We start from the raw sequence: 24,278 nt of genomic DNA, 5'->3' as shown, positions 1-24,278 counted from the left end.
GTTCCCGGATCTCAGCAATTAACTTATATCATTACTATCAACATTATTGCTACTGCTGACAGACATAAGGGCCTAATCTACAAAAATAACACTTAAGTTGGTGGGGACTGGGACTGTCCTTTAAGTAAAGACAATGGGTTATTGACAAAAGAAGAGTTGATTTAATTAAACACACTGAAAGGTTTTACAGTGCGTGAACAGGGCAGGGGGTGGAGCTCTGGGGGGGTTGGGGTGGAGTTCTGAGGGGGTGGGGTGGAGTTCTGTGGGGGTGGGGTGGGCTGTTGAGGGCTGGTTGGTAGAAAGTGATCTAAAGCGCTGTAATTGTAGGTGGTGTGTTGGTGAAAGTGATTTTGTATCCCAGCACATCCCAGCACGTCTCTGCGGCTGTCACATCAATATTCTACCAACCCCTCATTTAAACATCAGCTGTCACCCCACCCCACCCCTCCCTCCACCCCTCCACCCCCTCTCCTCTCAGTGCGTCAGTAGAAACTCTCCTCCACCGCTGACCACTGCTGCTGATTTTGATGATGCTGTGGAGAAAATAATTAGTGGAGAATTCAGACAATACATCGAACAACCCTCCCCACCCCAGCCCCATCCTCCCTCCATCTTTTCTGTCACACCTTAACTTTCTCTGCCCTCCTCCCTTCTTCTTCACCTCCTCTCTGTGAAGAGGGCAGATATGGATGGATGGATGGATGGATGGATTAGGGGGGATAATAGATGAGAGACGATCATCACTTGGAGCCTCTGTCAGCTGTGACCTTTGCAGGCTGAGTGACCAGAGAGGGAGCAGAGTCATTACCAGCCTTTATCCCTTTGTGTGTCTGTCGCAGCCCCGCTGTGAGGAGAATAGCGCTGTCATTTAGGGGACCGGTTCTAAACCTGGGGGTCAGGACCGTAGGAGGTCACAGGATAATTTTTCAGGGTCATAGGATAGTTTCACTATACAAATGATTTGCTTTTTTACTCTTTTTTTGCTTTTAATCAGATGGAACACCAGGAAAAAAAAGAGGAACTCGTTCTTCTTTACTTCATCACTGTAAATGTTTCTTAGTTCACTGTTTTCACTGTTGGTGACTTGCTGATTGATTCAGATGAACGTTATTTTTTCCTCTGGAATCTGGGGTGAAATTAAAGATGTTTATGCTGACAGTGTGCTCTGTGGATGCAGTACTACAAAGTGTACTGCTAGTGTAATTTTAATAAATGTTAATCACATAATGTTTAGCATCATCTGTTCAGCATCTATATCAAATTTTGCAAATGACACCGTATGAACACATTACCCATGTTCCCACATCTGCTTTAAATGTTAACACCAGATTAGCTGCTGGTTATCTGCTGTGCGTGTCTGTGAGTGATGTGCTTGATGAGCATCAGGTATGCTAAGCAGCATCACGCCAGCCAGCAGGCAGGTTGAGACACGTAGGGAGGACCCCAGAGTCTACAGACGCCCCTCACTCTGCCTGAGTAAAACCTCACAGGTATACTCTCAAAAAAATGAACTGCACTTGTATCACAGGTTCACACCGTGAGCTCTTATTTTGCTTTATGGGACATTGTACCATAAACAGAACATGTATAAAAAGCAATAAGCTTTACACTGACTGTGCAGCGGCGGTGAAACCGCGCTGCCTGTTGCCATAGTACCAGGCAGCCGAACATACAAACAGCACTCGCTGCTGATAAGCTGCTGCTTCCAAAGGGAAGGATGGTCAGGCATCAGTCATCTTCACTACCCCGTACAAACACAGGGAGTCAGATCCAACAGAGGACAACTCTTACACTGTCCACGTCCACCAACCCACAACATGCTTTGTTCATTTGGTGCCTTCCAAGAAGAGACATGTTGAACAAACATCTGCTCCTCAGTGTCAGAGGCGAAAGGTTTCTGAGCAGGTATTATTCTTGGCATTTTGACGCTGGAGTCTTTCTGTGTAGTGACCATGTGACGTACACACTGAGGGAGCATGTATCACAGCAGATGACCACTCCTCTGTGCTGTCCCTCCACCGTCTCCTCCTCTTCATCATCCTGCTGCCTCCTCTGTGTCTCCTCCTCCACCTCCTCCTCTGAAATGATGAATGCTCCTCCACAGCGACAACAGTGTGTATACACACACTCATCTGAAACAACACAATCACATTTACACACAGGAGGTCACATATAAGTATGTTCAAACATAGGTCAGTTTTAATAGTAGCAGAGGAGTTATAATGACAGAAACTTTAACACCAAGATGGAAGAAAACTGTTTGTTGTAGGAATCTTACTTTGCACAGTTAGTTTAATCCTTCTCTCCAATATTACCTGAACAACGCAATAGTTCAAATATCACTAAATAAATAAAGCAGCTTACTTAGTCTAGTTGCAGTGTAGTAATAAGTAGAGACCATGCAGCTGAACACAGTGGTGATTTTTACACTCAAACCTGTGATCACGCATTCAGCTGTTGGATATCTACTGTTACTTTGTGTGTGTGTGTGTCTGTGTGTGTGTGTCAGTGTGTACTTACCCTGGTCCCAGGTCATGTCCTCCAGATAGACTGTGGAATCTACCGGCCAATCCTGTTTCAGTTCCTGTGCTGGAGAAGCATTAATGCATCATTACTACAGCAGCAGAAGCAAAAGCGAGCACAATTACGCAACATCTGCTGTGAACACTATTGTGTCTTCACATTTCTGTGTCTGTGTCCAGAGTCTGGATCAGGCAGGACCGGGTCAGAGCGTTACAGTTACAAAAAAGTGGAAGTGCATCAGGCTTTTCATGTGAAAAGCCGTCCTGGTAGGCTTTTAATGTGAAAGACCAGCAGGAAGAGCTGAGCTCCACTGACAGTAACGTACAGCGGTTGGGAAAAGGGCTAAGAAGGAGTGAGTGGAATGAAGTGGTGAGTTCAGTTATCATTTTCTAACTGTTTCTGTGTACGTGAGAGCGAGTCAGGCGCTGACGACACAAATCACAGGTTCAATTCACTTTTGTTAGATTCATTCATTTTACATTAAATATCACTTAACAAAGATCATCAACAACACGACAAACGGACGGACTGACAGAGAGAGTGATGACAAAGGGATGGATAGACAGGTGAACAGATGGAGGTTCACACACTCTAATTTTTTTCCAGTTCACTCTTGAGGAAACAGTCATTATCAAGCTGTACACTTTGACAGTGATAATGACTTTGAACCATGAATAATTAGTGCTAAACTTTGCTTGGGTTTTAATTAGTGTGAGGAATAATTGCTGCTAAACTAGTGATAATTTAAAACAGGATAAATGATGAGGGAGCGGCTGCAGCTTTCAGGAAGCATTTACTCACATACGACAACACAAAACAAACATCTCTTACTGCCTACAGTTTCACGTTTGAGAGGACGGGAGGATTGTTGGAGAAGTTTGTGTGAAGAGTTTTTTTTCCCTCTATGTTGCCTTTGGAATCCACTGTAAACACCAGTCTCACGTCTGAACAAGCACCAGAGTCACATTCACATAAACGTCACAACATCAGTCTCACTCACTAAGTCAGCCTGCAACATTTCTGCAACACTTTCAGCAACACACAAGTCTGAATGCAAAGCTGTCAGAGCAACACAAAGTGAGACACACAGAAACACACACAAACGTACTTCCTGTTTCATCTTCACTGTAATGAATTCATCTCAGTCTTCATCTCTTATGCACAGAGAAAGTAAAATCACTTTAACAGACTATGAAACACTGTGAAAGAGAGAAGGTGATTCTTCTCTGATCACATCACCTGCAAACACCACTGTCCCCTCACACTGATGCACAGGTGACAAACACTGGTACGACCACACTAATAACCTGAGCAGCACTCTCTCTTTCTAATTTCATTTTCATTTATGCCCCACAAACAGTGTGTGACCCAATATGTCCAACGTTACGCTCTCTTACGTGTCTGTGTCTGTGGCTCTTCTGTCCTCAGCAGCAAGGTAAGTTTTAAAATCCTGAGACAGACCAACAGACACTCACTGCTGTCTCCCACTCACTCTGCTCCTCCTCATGCACCAGGTCCCAAATATCTGTGGTGTCTGAACGAACATTAATATACAAGTTGAATAATTTATCCCATGTGTGAAAAAGGCTGTTTGAGGTTTGAGGCTATACCTTGATAATGTATCAGATCCAAGGGCTGGGTGATGTCCCACAAAAATCAGTATCATGACTAACTGTTAAATTTAGCTCTGTAACAATTAATAAAACAGTATTTTATTAGGTGAAGTAATGAAGTGAAAGATGAAGTCCTACCTCTCCTCTGCAGGTCATACTGTCTCCTGGTGCTCTGGTCTCTAAGGATCCTCCAGGCTGCATCAATTTCCAGAAACTTCTTCACACCAGACTCTGCCTCTGAAGAACACTCACCTCTAAGACGGTCTGGGTGGTACTGCACACACACACACACACACACACACACACACACACACACACACACACACACACACACAGACACACACACACACACACAGTGAAATTCATACTCAAAATGCTGTAACTGAAGAAGAACAGGAGCTGTTCCTGAATAAACCAAAAGACAGAAAAATGTTTTCCATCAGTCAGGTGCAGCCTGTGCTTGGGCTTCGTTTGGACTGTGGCTTTTGTCTCATGAATCCAAGCGCCGTGGAGACAGACAGACAGACAGACAGAGGGGCATGCTCATGCACTGTGCAGCAGTATGTGTTACTTCAGGCTGACACTGAGTGTGTCAGTAGTGTGTTTACCTGTAAGGCCAGCTGCTGGTATCTGTGTTTGAGCTGCTGGGCTGAGTCTGAGGGGCTGGCTCCCAGGACAGCATACAGGTCCTTCTTCTCTGCCTCACACATCCCTGCTCCAACACAACACAGACGTCAGAAGGCTGCATCAAGAACAACTGCTGTTTTACATAATAAGTATCAGGTACCAAAACTTAAAGACCACTTCATATACTTTAACACACTGAAGTCATCAGCGTTTGTAATGCTCAGAACTGAAGGAACAGTTGAGGAAATCTACAAATCTCATGAACACATCAAACGTCACATGGTCATTTTATGTCTCTTCAATGTGTCAGGTGGACAAAACATCTGCTGCTGCTGTTAGCTGAACTCTACGTTCTGTATTCTGAGACAGGCTGTCGAGATCCTGTCCAAACCCTCCTCCACACTTCCATACTAACACTCGTCTCTTTACACTTTCAATAAGACACTCAGGCTATAGAACAGGGACGAAAATCTTTCAAGATGGGATGTTAACATATGAACTGAAATATCTTTGTTGATTTACGTCACTAGGTGTGTGCTGTGCAGCTGGACGACGAAAGAATATAAATATAATGGAATTAATCAGAAATGATTTCATGTCATCCATTTATTGTTTTGACTGCTTTTATTTAAAAATATTTTTTTTAAATATTTACATATTACATTTTACATGACATTGAACATCCTTGGATTTTGGATTGAGCAAAACAAGACACCCGGACATTTCACCCTGAGCTTTAGAACATTGTGATTCGTGTTTCTCACCATTTTCTGACATTTTAAAAACCAAACAATTAACTAGTTTATCAAGAAAATAACTAACCATTTAATAGATTACTAAAATAACTGATAGTAGCAGCCCTTCCTATAAGTAGAATATTTATTTAAAAAAAGCAAAATGCAGAAAATATCACCCAAAATAAAAGAGAAGGTGGCTCACTAACCTATTTATTCATGAAACACTTAGACAAATATAGGTAAAACCGGTTATTTTGACCTGGAGGTTCCTCTTTTGTCATGGATTCTCATCAACACTGATTCTCTTCCCTCAGATCTAATTTAAAGAGCTCCACTGACAGTGTAGTGATGATACACACGTTACAGACTGTTCAGACAGAAGCGGGGGATCATCTCACTGAGGAAGATGCGACTCGCAACGTTATCTACTCTGTTATGGAGAAAAAAACCGTGGCTAACTGTGAAAATTAAACAGGCTCTTTCAGATGTTTGGTGAGACTGTAGCGGTGTGTCCACCACGCTTTAACCCACACCGAAATACACCCTCGACATGAACGGTGTGGAAGTATGAGCCAACGTTTCACGTTCGTGAAACCGGAAACGTGCTCCTTTAATGTTAGTTAGCAACATTTCGTTCTGTCTTTCTGTTCAGTTCTTTTCTGTAGTACTCTGCCTGTAAATCACTGAACATACCTTAAACATGAAGCTGTCAGCTGAGAGACGACATAGTGTACAACCGTGTTATGAGTCCCCCTGAAAACAACATGTGTTTCTGGTCCGCCTGACACGACTGAGTTCCGCTGACGACACCGAGAACTTCCTGTCTTTTTTATTTTTAAACAATAAAAGCGCCATCGTTAGAGAGCAAAGGAAAAGGAAATAAAAATGCAAACATAAGTGATTTACGATGGAATGGTGTCAGGGCCATCGTCTCTCCCTGTCTCCTCGCCTCTCTGTCTTCTCTCGCTGTCTCCCGCTCCTCGCCTCTCTGTCTTCTCTCGCTGTCTCTCTGTCTTCTCTTCCTGTCTCCGGCTCACTTGTCTATAAATGTCATCTCCCTGTATCGTTAACTTCCCTCTCCACCTGTCACTCACCTCTCATCTCTGTATTCAGAGTCGCGCTTTCACTCTCAAATTTGATTGGCTGAGCAGCGTCACGTGGGATGGCTTAACTCGCATGCAATTGGTCTGTAAGGTCCGCTAAATAGATACTGTAAAGACTAGAAAAGCTGTGCTGGTTAAAATATTAGCGTCCCGTCGTGATGTAGAATAATCGATAATTTATTGATTGTAGGTCTGGGTCCGCATAGGACGGCGTCTTGGTCCGGACCCGGACCGTGGTCCGCCTGTTAGTGACCTGTATACTGACCTGTATACTGTCAACAGCTAATAGGTGGGTTTCACGTGACGTCACGACGCAGCGGCGCGAGGGCGCTAAATTCAGATTCGGTTTCAGCCGTTAGCTGACTGACACACTGAGAATCTACCGTGTGGAAAAATACTTATGTTTTGTGTTTAGTTTACCGGCGCTCACATCGTTCCAATAGAGAAAAAGAAAAAAAGCTATTATATGGTACCAAAAGTAGTCACCCACAAAGGAGAGGAATATAAACAACTTACAGAACAACGCTGTTAAAGGTGGATCTTAAACCTCCGTCTGCGGTCGGGAGGAGCAGTCTGCTAATGCCCGTGTCTGCAGTGACCAGTTCGTCAAAGGTATGTTAGCTAGCTAACTTGGTTTTTGTGGCTGTGTTTATATCATTAGCTTGTCGCTTAATGCTCATTTACATAGTAATAATTATTAAGTTGCCGGTAGTCTAATATGGACTTCGTTGGGACTTTTTAGGCTGCCCTAGCGTTTTAGGGGACGTTGACTGTAAGATGTGTTTGTTGACATTATAGCCGCTGTTGCTAGCTGCTTGCTATACATAACCAGTAGAAGAATAAACACTCACCCTGACGAAGACCAAACGATAATCGTCTTGGAGCCGTTTGGTACCAAGGTTGTGGACCCACCCGCTCACAAAAAAAGTTATATGCCTCCAGGCTTTTGTAGCCTTTTATTTGCTGAAGTACGAGATTATCTGTGATCTCAACAGCCTCGATTGTCGGCAAATCTTTAACATCCGTTGAAAAACTCGCTCATCTTCATGAAGTACGGGTCACGTCCAACATATTGTTTGATTAATTGTGTGTATCTCCGTCTCGACACGGGATCTAAACCCGTACAATACGGACTCTCTGCTAATATTTCCTCCATTGGCTTTGACGTGTAACTTACTTCCTGCCCTCCATGTGAAATCGCTCCGCCTACGTGCGTTATCATGATCACGTGAATAAAACCCAGCTATTGTTAGGATATACTGTAGAACTATGCTGTGACAGTAATAATCTATATATGTGCCACTTTCAGAATTAAGTCATTTTTAGCATGAAGGTTTGCTTTTAGTTAAACACACATGTAAAAGTGAAAATATTTTGGGATAAGCTGAATGCCACTGAAATCTCGAACGCAGTCAAAACCATGAGCCTCACATATGAATCCTGAAACTCTACTCATGCTATGTTATGCTATGTCTGGAATTCATCTTTTACTATTTCATTTAATCTCGTACAGTTTTAATGTGCATTAAAGGGTACTATGTGTAGACTGATGGCTACTATTTCTATATTTCTGTTGATTACCTTGTCGGCTCTTTGTTTAACACTACATCACCAATGACAGGATTGTATTAAGAATTAAAAATGACAGTCTATCCTCTTCATCTTCCGACAGTAAATTAGTTCACAGATAAACAGACTGATTATTATCAAGTTTACACATCATCTGGCATAAGTTAACATTAGTATTAAGGCCACATTGGTGGTGGTTATTGGTGTCAGATTTCATCAGCATTGTTCATACTAAAATGGTCCAAAACCAAACAGTGGTGCAGTAACCTGGCAGGAACACAGCAGTTAGACTAATGATCCATTAATGCCACAGTGGTCAAGCAATGGCGGCCATTGTTGTTGTTTGGGAAACATGATCCAGTGTAATCTGAATATATTCAGTGATCTTGGCTTTCAGTGTGAGGCCATGATCATAGTGTTGAATTCTGCTGCCAAACCTCAGAAATAGCAGCCAGGAAAGAGCAGCGCAGGACCGCATGCTGGGAAATCTGCCCTGACAATACAGATCAGGAGCAATCTGTTAATTGAAATGGGAAGAGAAGAGATGAGGTGACACAATGACACCTTTATGATCTGACTTCCTGTCTGTCACTCACTTATGGCTCTTTAACGAGACCACAGAGGGAGGTGGGAGGGGAAGAGAGACGCGAGGTGACTGACATTGTTGTGCAGTTAATTATCTCTTCATTTTGGGCGAATTAAGGCTCAATTAGTCAAGTGACAAAATATTCACTGTCAAATTGGGGGGCTGTAGTTACCACTTTATTAAATACACAGGTTTATATTCTGATGCAGTTCAGCACAACTGCCCTGAAGTAAACCCTGTCTTTGTAAAGTTTTTTACTGGCACTGTGTGAGAGGTGTTGACCTAACTCTGTGCTCATTTTGAGGCTGTAGTCAGGAGCAGATTTGTCTTAGAATGTGCTTTAACGAGTGATGTTTCTAATGTTTTGTACTCCAGCATTTATTCGTTTTGGAGTCCACAGGAGCTGTGGACAGATGAAATTAAACTTGAGGTCCTAGGCCACAATCACCAAAGGTGTGTTTGAAGAAAAAAGTAGCAGTGTTTGATGAAAAGAACTGTCCGTGATGGGGATGGAAATATTCTGCTTTGGGGTGGTGTGGCAGCCAGTGGCACAGGAAACACTGCGCAAGTGGAGGGAAGAATGGATTTTACTATCAGCAAACTCTGAACACCAATGCCCTGCAGTCAGTCAAGGACGTCAAAGGGATAAGAGACTGGAATTTCAAATGAGGCATAGGTGTTCAGTGTGTGGTTTGTCTATCAGAGACAATAACAGCAGCATAAAAGTAGCAGCAGCTCATAAGAGAGTTGGACAGCAGGGCTGGTATTGTTTTCTAGTTCTGTGTAAGTGTGTGTGTGTGTGTGTGTGTGTGTGTGTGTGTACCACCGAGGTGGCTTTGAGGACTTTGACAGGTGTTCGTATGTCTGTCACCATGATAGCATCACAACTGTGCGAGATACAATCACGAAACTTTTCAGGTGTGTATTTGAGATCAAAATGAAGGCTGAGCTCGAGGATGGGTGTGGTTCGACCCGTGTCTACTGAGAACACGTGGGTTGGAACATCAACATGTAGACGGGCGTTGTGGCTGGTGTGATCCCATTGTAAGATGGTCTGTGGTTGTTTTTTTACTGTTGATGATTATTATTTTAGTTAACACCTTTCTAATGAGCAGCTGTTCTCTGTTTGCTGTGTGTGTGTGTGTGTGTGAGTGTGTGAGTGTGTGAGTGAGTGTATGTATGTGTGTATCCGGGCTGCAGATGAAGAATCTGATGTGTGGGTCAGTGATTCTGTCTGACTGACATGTTGTAGCTGTTTGTATTATTCTGCTTGTTTATCATGTTTTATTGTCTTTTGTAATTAACGACAGCTTTATGATCACAAGCAGGTAGACGGGCCTGTGTGTGTGTGTGTGTGTGAGTGAGTGGGTGTGTGTGTGTGTGTGTGTGTGTCTACTCTGCCCGGTTGTTCTTTTCTGTCTTTAATGAGCCAGAGATTGCTGTTATTATCGTCTGTGTTGTTTCTTCAGCTCACACATTTCTAATGAACAGCTGCTCTACGTCTGAGGGTGCTAGCCAGCACACACACACACACACACACACACACACACACACACACACACACACACACACACACACACACACACACACACGCAATACAAGTTTTACAAGGCTTTGTGTGCCGTAGGATAGTGGTGGGAGTCTATTTGAACTTTTCATATACTGTATATCTCATATGTTTAATTGAGTACACATACAAATCACTGTACTGTTTTACATTTTTAAATGATTTACCTCCCTTAATCCTATTCATTTCCAAATACCATGCGTGGCTCCAGTGGAAATCAATCATTTTACACAGAATAAAACTTGTAAATCACCAAGTAAACTTGATTCATTCCTTTAAAACAAGCCTCAGGTTTTTCCTTGTCTCTCTCCATTCTTTCACTTTCGGATTCATCTTTGTGTTAATTATCTAGAACAACATACAGAAGCATCATCCTCATGATGACCATAACACACACACACACATAGTCAGACCCTGCCTCAAACTCAACCACACACAAACTGCAAATGCAGGTGACTGCAAACTCCTAGTGCATGGAAACACACTGGAGTGGAAAAAGACCCCATCTCATCCTCACCTCAGCTCAGTACACACACACACACACACACACACACACACACACACACATACAGACAGCCTGCCTACCACCTGCTTCCCTCTGTGTGTGTGTATGTGTGTGTCAGTGCGTGTGTGTGTGTGTGATTGATGATGGGTCGCATCTTGCTGTGCTCTGAAACACTTCACTGATTTAAACTGCTGAAGCAGCAAGAGGCTGTCTGCGTGCGTGTGTGTGTTGCAGGGAATCTGAGCCAGAGAAACACAGCTGGTCAACAGAAGTTCCCGGGCAGCTGCTTCCTAAATAAAGCCTGGGTACACTTCAAAACCCAGCAAGCCTGCCAACTACTTTAGCAGGTTTTCACACTTATTCAGCCTCATTGTACACATTTCAATTTGTTCTGCTGCACAGCAAAATGCAACAAGTCTCAGAAAGCTACGAGGGCTGACTGACAAGTCTGAGAGTTTGAATTTAAAAACTTGTTCGGTGTTCCTGTTTTGGGTAATTGAAACTCGGCACTGAAAGTCAGCTGAGGAGCTTTACCAGAACGTAGTGGCAACACGAGGGGACTGTCCCCCTTCTTACAGCGAGGTGAGGAAGTGGGCTGCTGATTTCAAACCTGGCAGAGAGAGCCTGGAAGATCCTCCTTTCTGGAAGGTCAGTCGCCATCACCACATAGGAGACCACTGACAAGAGCGGTGCATTGCCACAGAGCTGGGTATCTCCCATGATCGTGTCCACGCAGTCGTCAAATTACCTTAATTAATTAAACTCCGTGGCCTGATGGGAAGCAGAATCAGTGAGGTCCACAGGCAAGGTGGGATGCAAAGGGAGCGCTGCTGGACTACCTGGGAAAGGGTCACAGTATTCCAGGGCTCTACTACTCTGATCTCCTGAGAGGAGTGCTCTTCCACCAGGACAAGGCTCCATCCAGCCCTCGAGTCAACAGTGCCGATGGCTGCTTTCCAGGAGTGCAGACTTGAACTTGCCCCACACCTTTTCACCTGATTTACCCCTCAGAGTATTGTCTTTTCCCCAGGATGAAAAAGGAGCTCGGTGGTTGCAGTTTGACAGTGATGATAATGTCACGGCAGCTGTGGACCAGAGGTCAAAGACACCAACAAATCCATATGCTCCACAACCGCTGGACAACGTGTGCAAATGTAGGAGGGATTATGCTGAAATCTATCATCTAACGTAGGCCACGAACTTATCAATCACTCAGACAGCGACAGATGAAGGATTGGACCGAGGGCACACAGTCCTCTTTCTCCTGGTCCAGAAAGAATGGAAGCTGGTAACCATGGACAGAGGAACTGTCTCTTGTACCAGGAGGACTGGATCTAGGAAGAGACTCAACCAGGTGACCAACATCCATTTGCCACCAGACAAAACTTAAGTAAACAGCAAACTTAAGTTTTTATAAGTGTTTTTAAGCATGAAACTTTGTTGCTGTTGGAGTCGCTCGTTATAGCTGTGACTCTAACGTGACACCGTGAAGCAACAAATTACGTTCCAGAGCCATAACAGACAGACAGTAATATTCAAAACACTGGTGGGTTATTTCTTAAACTTAAAGATTTTATTTTTTCAGTTCACATGATGCAGACTGTCCTGTCTACAGGATTACAGTATTTACATCTGCAGTGTCTCCGTCTGCAGATGAATCCCTGCTGTATCTTTTCCCATGTATATTTTTGGAATGTCACTGTGTACTAAAGTGTGTGTGTGTGTGTGTGTGTGTGTGTGTGTGTGTGTGTGTGTGTGTGTGTGTGTGTGTGTGTGTGCGTGCGTGCGTGCGTGCTGGCATGAGCGCGTCCTTTAGCAGCAGACTGGGTGTCATGTGTCAGTGTGTGTGTGTGTGTGCTGAAGCATAAGTGTGGGGCATGTGTATGTATTCATGCATGCAGTGAATTAATTCCAAGTGTGTGTGTGTTGAAGCGTGCACTGTATTAATCATAAGTGTGTGTGAATTGGAGTGGAGCTGAAGTTCATACAAACTCAAACAGAAAGGAACAAGTTAACAAATCAACTCCAACCACTGCACGAAAGCTCAGATCAAAATCTACATGGTAACTGGAAAATTAAAATGTGTGTGCCTGGCTGTAGATTTCCAAAGCTCTAATTATGTCACATCCTCTGGACCATGAACTTCGCCGTGGACATTCATGGTCCTCAGGCGATGATTCCTCATGATTTTGGTGAAAGCCTGGTCAAAATGCACACAAGAAGTATTCAAATCTAAAGCTGCCGATTGCCATGGATTTCTCTGTGAACGTCAGTTCAGACGACGCACAGAGACTCTGTGTATCTGTAGCTGTTTGTCAAATAACTTCACATGTTAAGTAACTGAAACTAAAATGAACAAATACACCAGTAAAATTTGGACATCACACTTTCTCCCACAAAACTTAAACCGAGCTCAGAGAACAGTCACTGTGGCATCAGCCTTTACTCAGCCCCTCACTTCTGAAAAATAGAAATGTGGACACAGAGCTCCAGTGTCCCTCTCGTGTCTCCCACATGAGAGGGTGAATGAAAAGCAGAACTGATGTGTGGCCCTGTGTGCAGGACTCTGTCCGACAGCTGAGAAACACAGCGAGCTGGTTCAGTCTCTGAAACAAACTGAAGTCCCCTGCATGCGTCAGTCTCACCTGTTCACGTTGTTTCCTCTTCCCACACCGGGTGGCTGGACTGCTGATACTCTTGCTCTCTTCCCTCTCACCTGGAAGATATGAGTCGTCCCACAGATCAGAGAAACATCCAGAATCCTGACTGACTGAAAATGTCTTCCACCAGGCTCTACATTAAGTTTATATAGCAAAGCCCACATCTGTCTCTCTCTCTCTCTCCATATTTCCTTACAGCACAGCCACACTTGACTAGGCCTGAACATCTCAGCATTGTGTGTGTGTGTGTTTCTGTTGATGTGTGTGTATGCATGCGTGCATGTGTGTTCACTGATATTCATATATTCACATTTATCACAGCTGATTTGGAGTTAGTCTAGTTGAAAATGTCTGGCACCATTAGATTCGCTCTTTGTTTTTAATGTGTTCACTTCTTACATTATCAGCATCATCTGCATCCACTCACCAAGCACTTTGTTAGAAACACCTGCTTATTCATGCTGTTATCCAACCAGCCAATCATGTGGCAGCAGTGCAATACATAAAATCAGGTTTGTGAAACTGACCGATCTCACACACAACAGAGCTGAGCTCAGAACTGAGCCAGAGACACAAACCATCCAGTGAAGCAGCAGCTCTGAGGACATAAACACCTTGTTGATTAGAGAGGTCAGAGGTCAGACTGTTTAGAGCTGACAAAAAGGCTACGCTAACTCAGATAACCAAACTGTGCTGTTGGTGTGATTTATTTTCTCTCAGCCTAACAAAACTCACTGCTGCATTTACCCTCAGAATCAAACTACAGATTATCACACTTACTCACTGGGATTTTTGAGGCCCAGTTCAACAAGTGCTGAGATCCAGCAGCCCTTCAAAGCGACTGCTGGACCACAAACCAACAAATGAAGCACTTGTCAAGCAGCAGATTATTGCATCTTGCTCCTGTGACTGGCAATTTTCTGCTCGGTTGTCTCCTCACTGTGCTCACTGACGTGGCTTCAAAGCGTCGCTCTCTAATTACTAATCTGTCTCTGAGCTGCAGTAAATAAAAGTTTGTGTCCAACTTTCTAATTATTTATCTGACTTCAGTATTGTTACAGTGAGCGAGTGACCTGCCTTCACATCGCAATAACACGGAGAGCAGAGCCGAGGAAAATGTCAATTTCACGTTTAATCACTTTGTGCTGTGAAGTGGATCAGAAATCACCCGGTGTCCAGTTCATTAGTTCTATTTTAAGCTGTATTAACATTAAATAACACCCTCATCATTGATGCTTACATTAAAATCTTTCCTATTAAGGAGTAACGCTGCAGATTACACAGGAACAAATGAAGGAAAAGCACTAACTCAAACTGCATCATACTGTAAGATGCACTTAGTGTTTCTCACACAGTTTGTTCTGTTTTTTTTTTATTTTTTTGTTTATTTATTTATTTTTATTTTACTTTTTGCAGTTTTGTTAGCGAATGAAATGAAGCGACCATTTCTTACCAAACCAGGGTAGCAATGTTTTCAATCACACACAAACTTTCTGACAGCTCTAAGTGCTCTGACACACACACAGTTTGATAGACACATTCTCTGCTCTTTCTCTCTCCACACACAGACACACACACAGACACACACACACAGACACAGACACATACACACACAGACACACACACACACACACAGACACACACACACACACACACACAGAGCTAATGAAGTGTAAACGATATTCTCTCCAGACCATCGCTACAAAAATGGAATTTGCACTTTATGAAACCGCCGCCACACATACATGTGACACACGCACCTCGCAGCTTTAAAGGGTGTCATTTGTCCGCTTCAGTAACCAAGGTGAATATTCAGCCTGACAGCTCCCAGAAAACAGAGATGAGCCATTGTCAGGGAAGAAAGAAAGAAAGAAAGAAAGAAAGAAAAAGAAATTAAGAAAAAACTAATCATTTAGCAGTTCATTTTATTTTAGATCAAACTGGAGAGATGAAGAGAAAAGGACATGAAAGATGATAGAGATGATTGTTGGACTCATACTATCACCTCCTGGTCATACAAGGAACAGCAGGCGTGTGTGTGTGTGAGAGAGAGAGAGAGAGAGAGAGAGAGTGGACTGGTAGCATATGCTCTCATTTTCACCTCCAAAGCTGTTAGTGTATTGTCAGTATGGTGGTGTGTGTGTGTGTGGGTGTGTGGGTGTGTGGGTGGGTGGGGGGTATGGGGGGTGGGAGGTAGATTATGGGAGGGGGGGGCACAGTTTTCCCTCACAGACATTTGCCCTTCACTCACCTGACAAATCCCAGTCAGTGATTGTAATGACAGACTGCTGAACACAGATACTGCAGCGCGACCTTGGTTAAAGGGTCACTTCACCCAAATTACAAAAAAAACATAGTTTCTCACTTTTGGTTTTATTTGTCCTGGTTTTGAGAAATCGGTCTCTGAGATCTGCGCCTGCACCCCAGTACAATGGAATTTCATCCTTTATTTCACAGCAGCAAAGGATCCACTGATCATGTCCTCTGCCGTTATCAGACACAGGCCTCCTGAGACATATTTAATACAGACGTGACTTCAGAAGAAGAGTTCGCCTCTGCAGTGCTACAGAGCAGTTCATGTCAGAGGAGTCAGAACATCAGGCTGACCTCATCTTCCTCCAGCCTGCCACCCTCTCAGCCCTGTCTCTGTCTGTCTCTGTGGGAGTCTGTCCCGCATGCTTCCTGCAGAGAGATTTGGGGACCGGCTTCTGACCCTGTCTTAATTCTGCCACCTGAATCTGATTCAGCTTAAGTCTCAGTCTCTGATTTTTATTATCAGTATATTTTTACTTGATTTGTTCATTTGTCCATTTTCATTCAGTTTTTATTCCTTAAAAAAAGTGTAATACATTTCATCATAAATCTGTCTGTCTCTCTGTCTGTCCTTCTGTCTGTCTGTCTGTGTTTGTTTGTATTTCAGACAGAATGATAATCATTGGACAGCCTAATACCATCTAAAGTTAAATGACTTGGAAACAGCATCAGCGCCCTCAGACAATACATGTGTCCAAACACATAGTGCAGCCTTTCTCTGTGTGTGTGTGTGTGTGTGTGTGTGTGCCCTGTACTGTTTGCTTGACTGGCTACATGTTGACTTGACAAGGCTCTTTGTCCTTTTGAATGAAAGGCCGTGGACACGGACACACACACACACATAGAGAGACACAAACACACACATCCACATGTCACAGCAGGAGGTGAGAGAACAGCCTTTTAGCTAATGAGCTTTTTTCGTTCCTCATGTTCTCCAGAACTCTCGGCCTCTACAAACATTCCTCCCCTCTCTGTCTCTGTTATTTTCTTTTTGTTTGATTTTTATTTTTGAAAACGAGCCAAAGCGAGCTCCTCTGCAGGTTTGTGCGCACCGCAAGCAACAGCTAATGTGCTGTCATTGCTCTCCATCACTGTAGTGGGCGCTGTTCTCACACCTGCAGCAAGCACACAGGGAGGCTGCCACAGAAGAAGAAAGCAGGAAAAGCCAACCGTGATAGTTCTTTGTTAGAAACCCTGACAGTGTATGTATGTTTGTTCTGCATGTGTGCTGTCTTCTTCATGCTTTTATGTCCTTTTGGATTTTATAAATTTACTGGCTTTCTTATTATTAGTTTGGGAGATGAAAAAGGAAGTGAGACCAATGAGCCAATCATCAGTAAGCCATTCACCTGGTGTGTGCCCGGTTAGCACGGTGCCCGGTTAGCACGGCCACAGACTTAATGTTTCAGATTTTGAGGGTCCACACTTCAGCTGTACTCACGTAAATGCTGAGGTTTTCGGTGACATGAGCATGTCGGCAAAGCCCACTGGTTTTTAAACTGAGGTTCACATGAGGTTTTATCAAGAAGAGACGGATGCAACATTTAGACAGAGCTCAAGGATGCACACAGTGGGTTTTATTTCCGTCAATTATTTCTTTGGAAGAAAATTCCACAGAATGTCTTTAAAATACAGCAGCAAAGTCAGCTGAGAGCATGTTAGCACAGCCACAAGTTCATTAACTACGAACAGCGCTCTCGCAGCGAGAGCTAAGCCTGGAGTTACCAGGCCGATTGAGCAGAACACGGTGATTGTTCTGTAAACACAGCTAAGGACAGGTTTCATGACAGGATAGGTCACATGACTCCCATCCTTCAGGTGGACCCGCCTCCAGCAGAGCTCTGTGGCCTCTCCTGTGAAAAAGCCAAAAGTGTTCTGCAGCTTTGATTAGTTTAATGAGCACACACTGAAAGCGGACACCGTATTGAATACGAGCTGTGTACGTGGCCTTCTCTGTAATGACTGGTCATCTGTGTGACAAGCCACATCGTAAATATCTGATGGTAGGTGACCTGTGAATCCATGTCTGCTGACACAGACACGATGAGCTGCAGAGATGAGAAAGTTTTAGCGGCAGGGAGTGTAAAACCAGTGGAGTGCAGTCAAGCTTTGTGAAAATGAAATAAGACTAAGAGTCTAAACACACGCTAACCACTGTCATTACAGCCAACGATACAACAGCGGTGACAGAACCAAAACGCTGACCTTTCACTGTGAACTTCCTGTTTACCTTGTACCTAGACACATTGTGTACTGTGAGCGACACTGTAAGACAGCTATTGGAGGGTCCAAATGGAAAAGGTTCATCCTCTGAAGAACAAGAAATTAAATTTTGATATTTGATGAGAGTGGTTCACCAAAAGATGAAGGATTATAGAAAACACTATGCTATTCTTGTACTTACTTCATGACCTTGGGTGTGTAGAAGAGCTGAATGTGGAAGTGTAGCTTTCAATGTCCTGTAGCCTGTTACAGCAGCTACAGTGTGTGTGTAAAATCCAGAGGCAAAGAAACGTTGTCTCTGCAGAGAGATGTGGCTGTGATGAATTTGTGATGTGGGTGAAATGACCCTTTAAAGGCTCGGTCAGCATCAGCAGCAGCGTACACAGTACACCACACTCAACTGTGGCTCCGTCAGTACAGAAGCAACTACGGCAGAAGTGAGTGAGATGAGTGATCTTCAAATCATTGCATGGTGACAAACACGTGCTGTATCATACGTTAGCCACTTCTTACATGTAACAGAACAGTCTCTGGTAAGTCTCTTACTTTGCATCATCAGTGAGGACAGTGTCTTCCTGCACTCAGACGCCCAGCTGTATGAGACTATGGCTCACCTGGTTTAACAGGCTGTGGAGATTGTGTAATGAACCAACGTTAGGGACAGACTAACATCTGGACTGACAGATGGACCTGCCAACTAAGTGGCACTGTCATGGCATGAATGTTTAAAAATGGTTAGGTCAAAAGAAAGCCAGACATGCTAGCCGGGAACACCAGGGAAGAGAGGACCCAAATGCAAAAACCTCAAGACCGGCGATGAGAAAACTAAAAGTCTTTTAATGAACTCAAAATCACTGGAAGATTCCAGGAAACAAAACTTAAACAACAAATCATCCATACAGGAGGAGAAAGGCTGGAAACATAAAACACAAAGCACACTACAAAAGTTCTTACGAGAAATCAAAAGGCAACCAAGATAAGTCCATGAGGGGGACAAAGACAAACTGACAAGGACACAGGGAAACAACGAGACTTATATACACAAGGCAATGGGCAACAGGTGACACCAATAAGGGCGGGCAGACAATCACAAAAGGAGGGAAAACCCAGACAAAGACAGGAAGTAGAACAAGACCAGATACACTAGGGACAAGACTTCACAATAAAACAGGAACTACTAACAGAAACTTAAACTAAACCAGAGTCCAAAAGCACCAAATGTCCACAAAAGAGTTCAAAACAAAACCAAAAGGGTTCAAAGAACAGCCCCCATCATGACACACGTTACACGTGTCATAGTCCTCTACAGACTGTGAATGTTTTCTGATGCTCTTTATGTTTCTGGACCAGCAACAGCGTCCCACCTCACTGGTCCCAGGGATGTTCATGTTTGTTTAACCTGTGAGATGAGAGTACCTGCTTGTGTCACTTAGATGTGAAGATCCCTCTGAAAAGGTCTAAACTCATAAACCTATGTAATGACACACATGCTCAAAACCTCAAGTGTGGATATTAGAATAGACCTATGACATTACACAACACAACACTACACAACACAACACAACACCCACTCTTTCCCAGGGCGACTTCCCTTGCACGGCACAGCACAGGTGCTGTTGGCCATCAGAATTTCATGCATGTAAGCTGCATCTGTGGTAAAATTCTGATCCTGAAGGTTTATCATAGTTGAATCTGGCTTTCATTACATGTTGCTGGTAGAAAGACAAAGACAGAGATAGAAAGAGAACACACACACACAGAGGGAGAGGACTGAGGAAGAGGCGAAAAACTTCGGGGCGAGTAATGTGATCTGAAATGAGGGGAAATAGTGATGGAAAAAGTGAAGAATCGAGACAGATGGGAAAGAGTGGTAGATAGAGTGATGGAGGAGGAGGAGCTGATAATTGTGTTTCTGACAGAGGGAGAGAGAGAGGAGAGGTAGAGTTGCTAATAGTGTGTGTGATGTTGGTATTGATCAGTCACACAGACAGAGAGGTGGGACGTGACACCGTGACCTGACACTGTGGCTAATCGAAAACTAATTCCCTGTCGCCATCATCATCACCATCATCATCATCATCATCATCACCATCCTATCACATGCACACGCTTACAGCTGTGATCGGCCATCGTCCGGCAGCTGTTATCTTTGTGAGGGTTTCGTCCTGAGGGAAAACAGTAAGAAAATATCACCATTCTAAGAATTTGCTTTAAAACTTTTACTATCAGGACCAACTTTTAGCAGCACATCACCAGCTTCGTGAACACACGCCGTCATCCACAGTAAAGTATGTGGAATTTTATGGTTTTCTGCATTAATTTGTCATAAAATATGATCTGATCTTCATCTAAGTCAAGAGTACTGACAAATATAATGTGCCTGAAATAATAACACACAAAAAAAATCAGATCTTTCATGTCTTTATTGAGAACACTCATAAAAACCTCATAGTGCTGATGGAAAAAGTATGAGTTATTGATCTCAAAAAAGCTAATTGGACTCAGGTGTTAGCACACCTGGAGTCTTGTTAAGAAAATGAGTTTGGAGGTGTGGCCTAGAGCTACTCTGACTGATAAAAACCACTCAAACTTTTTGAGTTTGCTTCACACAAGAAGAATTATGCCTATGTGAGCCATGCCTCGCCAAAAAGAGCTTTCAGAGGAGCTACGATCAAGAATTGGTGATTTACATAAAGCTGGAAGGGTTATGAAGTCAAAGGCTATTTTCAGTGTGTGCATAGGATGGCACCTTTACGTCCCCAATGAAAGGCTGCTTTCAGGAATGTGTCACTGTGCTGGGGCCCATCAGGGGCCCATCCTGGAGCCAGACCTGGGAAAGGAGTTCACCTGCAAGTGTCTGGTGGCCAGGCCTTGACCCGTGGTCAGAGTGTCTCCTGAGAGTCTGTCCACACTGTTTTCATGTCCAATATAAGCTACAGCTGCTTTAAAACTCAAAGCGTCTGGTTCGTTCAGTGAAAATGCTGAGTCACTGTTTTCCAGACTGGTTTGTACGTGTACTGAACAGCCCGAAATCAAACAGCACCATCAGCTCCCCACCGATCGCTGCCACCCGTCAACCCACATGCACACACGTCAGAAATGGCATAGATACACCCACATAATTTCATTCACCTTTGCTCTCTGCTGTCTGTCTGTCTGTCTGTCTGTCTGTCTCCACCTCTGTGCTGTCTGTGTCCATCTCTCTTCTGTCTGTCTGCCTCCACCTCTCTGCTGTCTATTTGTCTCCACCCTTCTGCTGTCTGTCTGTCTCCACTTCTGTGCTGTCTGTCCGTGTCCACCTCTCCATTAGTGAAGGTGTCTCCTTGGGTCGATATTTAGCGGGGTGACAAATGGTGACGCCCACTTCTCTGTAAACATCCAATCATAGACCTTATGACTCCCAGCTGACCTATGACCCCTCTCCATTTTCAGGGGAACTGTGTGTGTGTGTGTGTGTGTGTGTGGAGCGCCCCATACTTATGGGCTTTGTGGGGACCAAAATGCTGGACCCCCAAGTGTATATAGCTGTTTAAGGGTTAAAACCTGGTTTTGGGTTCAGGTTAGAGTCAAGTTTAGGGTGAGGGTTAGGGCTGGGGTTTGGCATTTAGTTGTGATGGTTAAGGTTAGAGGCAGGAGCTAGGGAAAGCATGATGTCAACAACAGGTCCCCACAAATGTAGTAAAACAAGGGTGTGTGTGTGTGTGTGTGTGTGTGTGTGTGTGTGTGTGTGTGTGTGTGCGTGCGTGCGTGCGTGCGTGCGTGCGTGCGTGCGTGCGTGCGTGCGTGCGTGCGTGCGTGTGTGAGTGTGTGTGAGTGAGTGAGTGAGTGTGCATGTGGCAGAGTGAGAGCACTGAGAGATTACTCTGTCAATAAATGTTTTTATTTGCCGGGGGCAGATTGGAGCGTGTCTCGGAGTTGAAAAGGTGTTTTTGAGGCACTGTGTTGTGAGGCGGAGCTCCCCATAAACGCTATAATCAGATCGCAGTCTGGAGAACAATGTGTGGTCAAAATAATGAGCTGAAATCACAGGGTGAAAAAAAAAAACCCTCAACACGCAATCAATACTGATGGCAGAGACAGTGAGACGAGCAGAGAGATGAAGGCCTTCTGCCCAGTCCAAAAAGACTTCACTCCCTGTCTCAGTGGACACTCTCTGAGCTCCACAGCTTCTGTGACAACACCGTGAGTGAATGAGTGAGTGAGTAGGAGGCTGCTTCAGTTCTCCAGATCTGTTCCAGCACATGCCACAGAGAAGAAGAGAAGCTAAATAAAACCTTGTCTCCAGCGATGTAGAAAGGCAAGACTGTAATCACCGGTCATGTCTTCTGACTGTGGGCCTTTACCCCAGTACAGTTTAGGATGATGACGTGCACAGAGTGGTCGGGTGGAATAATCCAACATGGAAACTAAAAGGGACATTTGACAGTTTTTAAATGTCCCTAGCCATTCTTACACTATTACACTAACTTTTAGCTTGATTAAATATTCATTTTTATTTGGAAATCACTGTTTGAAGGAAGGCAACATTTGAATCAAACAAACGCTGTATATATCACATTATTAATGTAACAGCTGTCTTACTTACATCTGATTCTGTGAGTTGACCAAACTACAAAATAAAATTCTCAGCTTCTGTCTGGATGATTTCCTCACATCATTCAACTATATACAGTATTTTACTACTGCGGAGATATGGGGAAATTGTGACACTTTTATTATTAATTTCATCATCACTATTATCATTATTATTATTATTCGTAGTAGTAGTATTGTTGTCAGTACAACCTACTTTGGAAAATAATGTTATATATCTCATGTATCTATTTTGAAAGTACTACAAAAAAAACCCAAATTCTCCACTCTTATTTTGAAAAGCTAAACGCACCTGTGAGCTGCAGCAGGGCTACATGATGGACTGATGCAGAGCCGATTTCTGTCCTTGTGTTGTCTGGTGAGTCCTGTCAGACGGGTGGACGTGTGTTGGACTGTCTTAGCAGAACATCAGGGACCTCTGGGAGATGAAAGCTGCGTGTTTTAAATCAGTCATTTTAACCATGTTAATATTCTGCTTAATTACAGTGTGGATAATTACCTGTTAGTTCAGGAACACTGTCATTAGCTTTCTTTAAATGAACTGAGAGTCTTTATTGACCCCCCTCCACCCCCCCACCCCTCAAGGCTTCAGGTTAGACTCAGTTACTTGCTTTGCTCAGTTAATCCAGCTTTGAATAGCTCATCTTTAAAATCCAAACTAAAATCCTAACTAAGGTGCGTTCATGGTGACAGTGGGAGACCCTGGTGTGGGCCCAGAGGGGATCTAAGTGGAACAGTGCTTCACAGGGCTGCAGACAGAACATGTATTTTGGTTGGATTTAGTGCAAACAGAGTGCGGACAGCCTGAAGCGGCTCTGACACTAGTTATTTTACCCTTGCTGCGCTGGAGTCTCAGCATCAGTACAGACTTTTAAAAGGCTCATCATTCCACAGCTTATATGATGTTAGACTGTAATTGCCTTTGAAGATGTCCTGGGCTTTTCATTATATGACAGAGGCCATCTTCCAGTGTGAGATGGATTTAGCGAGAAATGATTTTATTTGAAGGGCTTGTGAGGGAGGGGAAGCTTTTTTTTTTTTTCCCCAAGATGTCAAAGTGGTCCATTCAGCAACTTTATTAACCACACATGCTCTGGAGGGTTCTCATTCCAAAATGATCCGTGTGGGAGGCCTCTTCACGTGATGAAGAGACATGGAGGATGGATTAAGTCGATACTGATTGAATGGGAAAGTGTTCGGCATCAACTCCCACATGAAAAAAGACACAGAACCTAAAAGAGTACGTCTTCTATAATCTTCTCCAAACATTAAAACATTTGACAGACTGAATAAGGGCCCACATCCACTCAGAAAATGTTTTGTTAATTGTTACTTCAGTTGGATATTTGACGTTCCACCCGTGTCCCTGTGACTGCTTTACAACAACAGCCAGGCTTTGTTTGGTCAGTTTTAACAGTGGATTTCATTCTGCATCGTTTCCTGTGAAGGCCTCAGCTGCAGGAACAGTCGACTGTCGACTGAGAGTAAATTTATATACATTGAAAGGCCATTGCTGGATGAACTTCAGCAGCCGTTGTCTCTTCATTCTGAGACAGTATTCGCTGTTACAAGATCATATTTACAGGGAATTAAATAAGTATTATATACTTATATATAAGTAATTTTATATTTTTACCTACAGTAGATTTGTGTTAAAAC

The 24,278-nt window shown here is 43.6% G+C and overlaps 1 protein-coding gene across 2 annotated transcripts; it reads right to left on the bottom strand.

The window, feature by feature from the left end:
* Positions 1 to 499: 499 nt before the first annotated feature.
* Positions 500 to 6,301, bottom strand: dnajc24 (DnaJ (Hsp40) homolog, subfamily C, member 24). Of its 2 annotated transcripts, XR_005894050.1 has the most exons (6): positions 6,194 to 6,301; positions 4,745 to 4,848; positions 4,275 to 4,410; positions 2,521 to 2,589; positions 627 to 2,132; positions 500 to 533 (listed from the first exon to the last, which is right to left on the bottom strand). XR_005894050.1 is itself a non-coding variant. In XM_041037488.1 (5 exons), exons 2-5 carry the CDS (start codon positions 4,844 to 4,846, stop codon positions 1,909 to 1,911), a joined length of 531 nt encoding a protein of 176 aa, XP_040893422.1. In that variant the 5' UTR covers positions 4,847 to 4,848; positions 6,194 to 6,301; the 3' UTR covers positions 608 to 1,908. The 2 variants fall into 2 exon arrangements, 1 of the variants encoding a protein (XP_040893422.1); XM_041037488.1 differs by lacking the exon at positions 500 to 533 and having other exon boundaries at positions 608 to 2,132.
* Positions 6,302 to 24,278: the final 17,977 nt, after the last annotated feature.

This window comes from Toxotes jaculatrix, chromosome 5 (assembly GCF_017976425.1).
Source record: "Toxotes jaculatrix isolate fToxJac2 chromosome 5, fToxJac2.pri, whole genome shotgun sequence".
NCBI lineage: Eukaryota > Metazoa > Chordata > Actinopteri > Toxotidae > Toxotes > Toxotes jaculatrix.
The sequence above is the reverse complement of the archived record's forward strand: the minus strand, read 5'-3'. Positions and strand labels throughout refer to the sequence as shown.

Coding starts and splice junctions, on each gene's coding strand:
- dnajc24 (XM_041037488.1), bottom strand. CDS start 4,846: ATGTGTGAGGCAGAGAAGAAGGACCTGTATGCTGTCCTGGGAGCCAGC. Junction 4,411..4,744: donor ACCAGCAGCTGGCCTTACAG/GTAAACACACTA, acceptor GTGTGTGTGCAG/TACCACCCAGACCGTCTTAG. Junction 2,590..4,274: donor GTATGACCTGCAGAGGAGAG/GTAGGACTTCAT, acceptor ATGCTTCTCCAG/CACAGGAACTGAAACAGGAT.